This window comes from Fringilla coelebs (assembly GCF_963513975.1).
Source record: "Fringilla coelebs genome assembly, chromosome: 12".
Classification (NCBI taxonomy): Eukaryota; Metazoa; Chordata; class Aves; order Passeriformes; family Fringillidae; genus Fringilla; species Fringilla coelebs.
This window is the reverse complement of record NC_140038.1, coordinates 11711463-11720561: the sequence shown is the minus strand read 5'-3', so window position 1 is coordinate 11720561 and position 9099 is coordinate 11711463. Positions and strand designations below refer to the sequence as shown.

At 43.0% G+C, this 9099-nt stretch overlaps 2 protein-coding genes across 3 annotated transcripts; one reads left to right on the top strand and one right to left on the bottom strand.

The window, feature by feature from the left end:
* Window positions 1–988: 988 nt before the first annotated feature.
* On the bottom strand, window positions 989–6294 carry CTXN2 (cortexin 2). 2 transcript variants are annotated; one of them, XM_084213510.1, is made up of 2 exons: window positions 6161–6294; window positions 989–1589 (listed from the first exon to the last, which is right to left on the bottom strand). In XM_084213510.1, the coding sequence occupies exon 2, from the start codon at window positions 1533–1535 to the stop codon at window positions 1287–1289; it is 249 nt and encodes an 82-aa protein (XP_084069636.1). In that variant the 5' UTR covers window positions 1536–1589; window positions 6161–6294; the 3' UTR covers window positions 989–1286. The 2 variants fall into 2 exon arrangements, with proteins under 2 accessions (XP_084069636.1, XP_084069637.1); XM_084213511.1 differs by lacking the exon at window positions 6161–6294 and adding an exon at window positions 2823–2878.
* On the top strand, window positions 6187–8605 carry LOC311158241 (uncharacterized protein; the record flags this gene model as incomplete). The annotated part of the gene is made up of 2 exons (XM_084213509.1): window positions 6187–6526; window positions 8183–8605. The coding sequence occupies 2 exons, from the start codon at window positions 6187–6189 to the stop codon at window positions 8188–8190; spliced, it is 348 nt and encodes a 115-aa protein (XP_084069635.1). The 3' UTR covers window positions 8191–8605.
* Window positions 8606–9099: the final 494 nt, after the last annotated feature.

Sequence of the window (9099 nt, the reverse complement as noted above, 5' to 3'; positions counted from 1 at the left end):
CTAGGATAAATGCAATATACTGAATCTCTGAGGGTCTGGAATTTTTTCTTGTGTATAATCTGAAGCAGTTGAAAGCCCTTATATTCAAAAAATTGTTTATGTTTTATAATTTAAATGGACCAGTGTAGTTTAATATTGGCTGTTCATCTCTTGTATTTTTCAGACAGGAGATTAATGTCCTTCTCTGTACAATCTGGTATTTTATGTTCCAAATGGCACTTGAGGTCTGCTGTTCCGCTGTCTGCCTCGTATATAGGGCAAAAGGAATAACATGTATTTTTCAGAATACAGGAAAAAGAAAACAACTGCTGTAACTGATCTCCTTGTCTTAGCTCCTCATTGCAAACAGATCTGTTTAGCAGAAGTGACAGTGCCTAAAATTCTAATGCCAGCCTTCTTAAAAACGGAATTGAATTTCTGTCAAGTACTGTCACACTTGCTAAACAGCTGTGTGTATGAGGGTGACCTTGAATATCCAGATTTGAATCTCTGCTTTTGCTCTTCCACTTCTGCTTTGATAGGATCTCCCATGACCAGTTCATAATTGAAAGTACAGATCATACGCTGTGCACGACTGCAGGAGCACACACAGAACCACCAGCTGTGGAGAGTGCTGGAGTGTACAGAGCTCTGAACCCTATCCCTCCTTGAGGCTGGGTAAAAATGGGTAAGCAGCATGACTGTGTCTGCTTTGGCCTTGCCAGGATGGTGTAATTACTGCTGGGGGCTGTTAACCAGACAGTTTAACTTGCACTTTAAAGTGAATCATCTTCTGTAACCAAGTGGAATACAAACATGGACACACACCTCCTGCAGGCACCTCCTCTAAGCCACAACCATTTGTTGTCCTCCATTTTTGGATCCTCAATGTTTACAAGTACAGACACTGAGTTTCAGAAAATTGTGTTGGATGAGGGGGGCAGGGGGCTACCACTTACACATTCACCATTCATGAGCCTGTCTTTTTCTTCAGCCTGTCATGAGACACAGTAGCCATGAGAGCCTCCTCTGAAGAGTCAGATGTCATCTGATCTTTAAAATACTGGCCATGGTAACTTTCTAGTAATTTTTTTTTTTTTTGTATTTTTTTGCTGTTAGCCATTTTTTATCTACCATTCCACTGTTCATCAAATAAAAGCAACATGAAGTACCTTTTGAGTTTGCAACAAATATTTATTTAACAAAATGGATGCCACCAAAATGCAGGTATGTATAACAAATGTAACAACAGTTGGTTTCCAAAATGAAATCAACATCAAATTTAAGGCAGGATATTCTGTGAGTTTTCATGCAAGAGCATATTCAAATGTTCCTTTATCCAACCCCTCTACTTCATCTTCCCATGTGGAAGAAGGCATACTGCTGTAGGGGTCTAGCAAGATTTTGAAGCATCTGATAATTAGAAGTCCCAAGAAAACACACAAAATCCCCACAAAGGCAAAGCCAGTTTTTTGTTCTAAAGTCAGAGGGAAGGCAGACATTTCGTTGACACTCATACTGGCTGAAGTGTTGCTGCAGTAATTACTGCTCATCATTGGGCATCACATCCTGGTGGCTCTGTGGGATTTTCACCTCTATTGCTTCTTTGCCTGCATAGAAATGTCAAATCAGTGTGGTTAGCTCTAAATGGGGTGCATATATCTGAGCTGTAACATATGAACATTTGAAAATGAAAACCAGGTTGGATTTTAGAAGTGTCCTGTTGTTTTTTCACGTTCAAATTAATGTGATAAAATTGCAACTATTAGCCTCTACACACCATTCATGTACTGGCCTCTGTTTTGAGACAGCACACTCACAATTTTCCTGCTTTCTGTCTCCTCAAAACAGAAATTTCAGTTATTGCAAACAGCATTTTTTCAGACTGGGCACAAGTCTACAGATTGAGATTTGGCAATACTCTCTAAGGTCTCCACATGCAGAAAGCCAGTAGGTTTCCTGAAATGGCTTTATGTCTCTGTGCTTAAACCAGTTAAACTTGCATTGACCTCAAAGGCAATTTCAGCTAAATAATGTGGATTTTACTCATTTGGTTCAGCTCAGAGTCTACGTAAATAGATCCAACTAAAAGACTGTGTGTGCTATTTTACTGAAGTCTTGGGCTTCAGTTTCAGAAAAAAATGCTGGGTGTATTTTGAGCTTATAAGAAAGTGAGTAGATTGCTGAAATCCCTTCACTTTTCCCTATACATGTCCACTCTGTATGAGCAAAGACTGGTGGAAGAAGAAATGAATTAAATTCCCTTCCCCTAAATCTTGCTCTCATTTGTTTCTTGTCTTGGTTTTCCCCATACATACCCTGCCATTTTCACAGGCACAGTAAACAGGAGATGTGCCCGTGCTCCTTGGGGACTGACCCTGACATGTGTCCTAGGGAAGCAGGATGCTCAAGCAACTCCACCCCACTACTGCCACCAGGAGAGCTGTGCATGTTTCCAGAAAAGGGAAACTTCCTGTATTTGTCTTTTTAAGGTGATTTTACCTATAGATTTTAGTTAGAGGTGGGGATCATTTGCTTTATTTTAGGTTTCCCATCAGGTATTGCAATCACATCTTTCTTTTGTATCTATAGACAGTGGGAGAATTGGAAGGCTGGGACATCAGAAGTGCCAAAGAACAAAGACATTTTTATTCTAAGGTTAGAGCTTGAGGTTTTCTGGCTCTTGCTAACACCTATTTAACGAATGTGCCTCAGGGGAAACTCTTTTTATTAACAATTCAACCTCTTTTTCCTCAGGGAATTGCCAGTATCCATTTATTTCTTGGCAGAGTAATTAGGCCACTCAGAGCTCTGTGCTGCCATGGCTACACTGCTTCAGGTACCTGCACTGCTCAGCCAGGTTAAAGGGAGTTCCAGTGTCTGTGCCCTGTACTGCAGCCATGGCTGAGAGGAGCCACACTCTGAGTCAGCCTGCAAGTCAAAACAACAGAAAAAGTAAAAATAACTTTTGGTATTCCCAAGCAGACAGAAATGGACAGAACTTTTATCTTGTTTGGTGTCTCCTTTCTCACTTCAAAATTTGTGGGGTTTTTGACTGTTATCCTAAAGAGCAAAAATTTTAGAACAAAGTGCAAAAGGGCAAAACACAAGTATGTCTTTTTTTTTTTTTCCAATAAAGCTCAGTATAGTAGATATTAAATGTATATAGCTCAATATGGTAGATATTAAATGTTTTAGTCTTTACACATTTACCAGAGCATAACATCCAATGTTCTGTTTTAGCTATAGATCTGTGCATGAGATCTTTCCTTGTTTTGAATTATATTCTCCTCTTTGGGTCATGCTGTTTTAATTCCTGTTAAACTGGAAGAAAGATCCAGATACAGCCTATAGGAATTAGAAATAATGTCAACAACCAATATTTATTTTCTGAAAATACATCATAGGTAAAGCCCACCTGCTATATGGATTTTCATTGGGCATACTTCTATTTTTTCTATTAAGTTTGACCTTCTGCAGGAAAAAAAAGTTACAGAAAGTTCAATGTCACAAACTTATATTAGAAGTCAGTTGATTTGAGCAAAAGCCAGTTAAGGAAAAAAAAAATACTTTCCAAAAGTCCTAGGTAATGCATTATAAAAAATAAAAACAAGGCTTATACAGGAAAGTTATACCTAGTCACTAGCTGGAAAAGCCAGACCCAAAAATCCCAGTTGCTCTCTTGATGTTGAGGAGAACATCAGGGGTAGCCTGGCCATGGAGAACCCTGAATTTGAGCTGAGTCCAGACAAATAGGTTTGTGTTTGACATAACATTTCTTTACCACAGAGTAATTTTCCAAGAATGTGACTTCCAGTCTTAGTAATTTTGCAGCTTACACGCTGGAATTAGATGAGATTTGTTTGTACATTATGTGCTTGTCAGGAGACATTACAGGACAAATCTCTGTGCAAAGCTTGATTGATGCTGAAATGTGGAGAAATTGATATCTTAGTCTTATTTAACAAAAGTTTGCCTGAAAAAACTGCATGAGAAAACTGTATTTTGCCTGGGGGGAAATGTGCAGCTTTGTATTCTTCTGTTCCTTGTCCTGAATTTCAGAAGCTGTAATTGAAGACCCAAAGTTCACAGGAAATTTTGTTCAAATTATGTATCCCCAAACCCGTGGTACCTTGAGGACCTTTTGTTGTTTTCACATTTTAGTGAAACCCTCACACAGGTTAGATGTCCTCTCCCAGTTAGTCAGATATCGTTTCATTTGCTGCAGTGTGTCTGTCAAAGTCCTGAGCCTGCAGACTCTGAATGCTAACTAACCTGGCCTGGATCCTAAAATCCTCAAAGATAGCCTTTAGGACAGCATCATGGGGACAGGCATTCTATCATTTATAATCTGCAGAGCCATTTTGTGGGGGCTAGCCCTAGACAGAGCTCAATCTTTTTTTTTACAGGTCAGGATTCTTCTCTTCCTTTGATTTGTTACCCGTATAAACACTGGCAAAAAGAAAGGCTCCTTAACATCCTGCAGTGAAATAAAAGGCCACTGGAAGTCCTTCTGAGGCCAGAAGAAACAATCAGAGTGCTCAAGAAAATAGCAATGAGGAAAACAGCTTAATACTAAGCTAAGAAAAATGGAGGTATGCGCTGGGGGTGCTGGCTGCACCTGTGGGGGGATGAAGGGGAACACCAGGGGCACTAAGTATTGTGAGGCAGCTGAAATTCTTATTCTAGCAGAATCACCAGCCCAACTCTGCCAGTGTTTGGTGTGAAGATCCTAGCCTCAGGTATTTGGTGGTTTGGGGTGACAGGATGTCATTTTTTTCAGACCTAGCCTTTACTCTCAGGTTTACAGAGAGACTTAAGAAGATTAAGAAAATCACCAGGATAATCTTCCTGGGGTTCTGGATTTCAGTCCTTCTCTCACAGAACCCCCTACAGGATTTTTTTCTAGTGGCTCAGTACTCAGGAAACTAGTATCTTTATGTGATCTCAAGCTGGGAGCATTCATTCTCTTGGCATGACTAAGCCTCAGGTGCCTAAAAACTCACTTCCTAAATCACAGTTTGTAACAAAATTGACCACATTAGTGGCCATCTGTTCTCTTCTTGGATGTCTACAGTGCAACTGCTGGTTCATGGATGTGGTTATTCTGAAAGTACTTTGAATAGCTTCAGTCCTGAGCTTGTGCTTGAGTAACAGCAAGCCTAACTTGGAAAGGGACATACAAACAAACATTCTCTGGGAGCTTTGGAAGCACCTCATTTGCTCTCAACTATCTGTTCAGGGAAACAAAACTGTATTCCAGAAAACTGAATTCCAGAAATTGGTCATAGAAGGTGGTAAGAAAAAAAGATTAACAATGGAGGAGTCCTATAAAATAGACTAGAAATAGAAATCAGCATGAATATGGAATTCTCTGAAGAGTCTGAGCTACCTGAGTTAATAACACATGTCCAGAAATGCTGCAAAAGGACCACTGTGACCACACAGCCGACTTGTCATACTTGTGTGCTCACTGCATGCCTGTATTCTCTAAATTGCTGGGGAGAGCACTGTATCTTCAGGGTATGGGTTCTAAGACATTCAGGGAGGTGAAGGTAGGAAGGCCAGGACATGGATGCTCAGCAAATGAAGGCAAAGCTTACAGCTCTGCAAAGAGAGCTACACACTGTTTTTGCAGCATGGTAACTCAGGGTGCAAGCAACACTTTTCCACATAAATAGCATTCCCCTGCAAAGAAGCAGCAGCCAAGCTGTGACACTTCCAGCCTTCCAACAGGGAATGAATTGCAAAAATATTATTTTATCTGTAGCAAATATATATGCCTGGAGTCTTCATTGGGTGAGAGCTTCTGTGCTGTGAATTCATATACGTGGTCTAGATTTGAGTAATACAGAGATGCAGGAAAATAAAACGTTTAATAGCATCATTCTTAACTTGGGAATGTGGAAAAGTGTTGCCTGCTGCTCAGGGGATGGAGGCTGAGAGAGACCGAGCACCTGCAAAGCAATTGTTGCTGTAGGATGGATGGCGCGCCCAGCCTTCGCTTTCACCGGCCCCGCTACCCCGGGAAAGGCAGATTTAGGCGCTTACCCTGCTCTGCCCCCCCCGCCGCCCCGGCTGCCTCCCTCCGTCCCTCCCTGCCCCCGCCGGAGAGCGGCCGGGCCGGGCCGGGCCGCAAGGTCAGCCCCGCGCCCCGCCCGCCGCGCCGCCCGCTACGAACCCTTGTCCGCCGGGCCCGCGCTGCCCATGGTGGCGGAGCGCGGAGCTCCCCGCGCCTCCCGCCGCCGCGCCGGCTGTCCAAAGTCCAGGCTGGAGTCCCGACGGCTCGGGGCGCGGGGTGTCCCGGGCGGCGGGGGCAGCTCGCCCGGGCTCCCCGCGCCGCCCGGCGATGCGACCCCGCCGGGAGATGCTCAAACCGCCCTAATTAAAAAATTAAACACGGCCGCTGCTGCTACCGCCTCCTCCTCCACCTCTTCGCCCGCCCCTTTCCATCGCTATTCAGCCGCGCTCCTCTCCAGCCCCGCTTTTCACGGATTAAACCCGGGAGCGTGGAAACTTCCTGCAAAACACTACGTGCGGTGCATCGGTAAGGGCCGGGCCGGGGCCGCTGCGGAGCGGGGCGGGAGCAGCCCTCCCTCCTCCGCTCCGCTATCGCCGCCCAGGCCGGGTACCGGGGCCTCCAAGGCCGGGGGGTCTCTGCAGTGATGGAGAACGGGGCTGCGGTACCAGCAGGAGGGGCTGCATCCCTCCGGCGCCCCGGTACTGCCGACAGGCGCAGCCCCGCTGGCGGCGCCGAGCAGGACCTGTGGAGCCGCGCTGGGTGCGGCGGGGCCGCTGCTCGCCGTGGAACAGAAGGCAGGGTTTCGCACGCTCGTCTGAGTGGAGCGTGCCGAGCCCAAAGCCTCTTAGGCTGTGCCCGCAGTGTGGCCTCGGGTCCTCCCAGCAGCTCTAATAGTAATAACGATTAAAGCATAGACCTTGCTTTATATCCTTTCATTAGCCGCGTTTAGCTGATGCTGGTTGCATATTAGAGAGGTTTGTATTTACCACAACAGCAGGTGTTTAAGTTGGGTTAGGAAAGAAGATTCATTTTCCCAAAGCTGGATCTGTATATATTGCATTAATAAATCACAAATCTGTTCCAAATGATAGTGATTCCATATTTGTAAATCATCAGGGTGAATATGCCCTGCAGGCATGCACGTGGGTTAGTGGAACAGGACTGCATCACACTGTCATGCATCGTGAGACTAATGGGACTGCTGTAGACCTACTAACAGATTTTGTTCTGTGGAAAGTAATTTTAAAACCCCTCATGTTTCTTGCTACATGCAATAACACTATGATAGGTTAAACCTTCTTCTGCAAATGATCTGGGGAACAAAAGGGTTTTGCCTTGCCTGCCATTTTAATGCCTGGTTCCTCTGCTGTGACTGCAGTGAACTTCCAAGTACTGACTCAAAATACAGCTTTCTCCTGCTGTTAAAACTAATAGTTAAACTGATGGTTAACTATGTACTTGCTGATGGTTATTGGTTTGATTTTCTAATGCTGCATGATTAGTCATGTGATTAACAATGTCTGTAAATCAAGCTAATTTTTGAAGTGTTTCTCATATTTAAAGATCTATGAAGACTTTATAAATAAATAGTTTTAAATAGTATGAGGTTGTACTTTCAGAATATGTATATAGAGCCCCTAATGTTCCTAAGGAGCTCTAGTTTTCTTTTTTAGCCCTGTCCCTGATTTGCCTGGGGGGGGCCCCATGAGGGTCTCTACCTAGACTGAAAACTGTAGTTTGACATTTTGGGAGGAGCAAATAGAAGATCTCAGAATTTCAGAGTGCCTCCTCAACCTAGTATAATTCAGGGAGAGTGACAGAAATCCAGGGATTCCTAGTAATTGATGAGCTTTGCTATACTTGGAGAACCTTACTGGAGATATGACTTGGTGAGTAGCCAGGATCACTGACTGCTGTGGCTGGGAATGAGGGACAGCATTGATAATAGAAACACATTCTGAGGGAGTGCTTCTCGCCTCTTCTGCCAGAATTTAGGCATGGATGCTGGGCCTTTCACTACCATGTGTACTTGTGGGATATTACTCCTTATAGATACATTATCCTTTTGTCTTGTTATTCTTAGAGGATTGAAGTCAAAGAATTTTTTTTTAACACTGAAATAATTGTCCCTCTTGTCCTCTGGCTTGGCAGAAGTTGCTGAAATTGTGTGTTTATTTCTAGGAATCTGACACTCATGTTCTTTTCTGAAGACTTCTGACTTTATATTTTGAAGATCTACTTTTCTGGAAAAGAAACTGGCAGCCAGCAATAGGGAATGAGTCTCCTTCTTCATCTACCAGTTGTCAGCAGACAAGTAGCACTGTTTTTCTGTTCAAGATGGTATATTTTAAAATGGAAAAGTGATGGAATAACAATCTTCTACATTTCGTTTCTTTTTCACTTGAAATTCACAAGTTTTTGTTTTGCATGGAAGAAGTAATTTTTTGGTAGGGCAAATGGTAGCAGTGTACGTGAATCATTCTGGAAATATAGACAAAGGGAGCGTTCACTACTCTTTGCTTTCAATTTCTTTATCAGGATCCATCTTTTGCGTTCAACTGACAGTTACTATCACTTTCATCTGACTTCAATCATATTTGCTGTTGATTTGATCCTTATTTAGGGAGTGATGTGTTTCCTCAAAGGAGAGCCCTTGATCTCAAATAGAGATTTTATAATGATCTAGTAGTTTGTTATGTTGAGTTGGCAAATTCAACTGGCCTAATTTAAGGTTGGGCAAGACACTTAAAGCCAAGTGGGTGCCAGTCAGTGAAAGGCAACATGGAAGTGTTAGAGCTATTAGCCGGTCAATACTTTTAAAGATCACTTGAGTGGTGTAGGTGTCAATAAAATGTAACTGTTTTGAGGGATAACCAACTCCCTTGTAACTTGCTTTTCAGCTTAGTTTTAAACAACTCTTTGCATGTTCCTTTGCAAGCAAACTCTTCCTTCAATTGCTAGAACTTTTAAATGGGCTGAAGTGGGTAGAATCAGGGAAGAATATTGTGCACAGAAAAAATGGATAAAGTTGAAACTCCCCTCCTAAGCAAATATAAGCAAGTTTTTTGAGAATATGCATAATCAGAAAGCAATAGCAT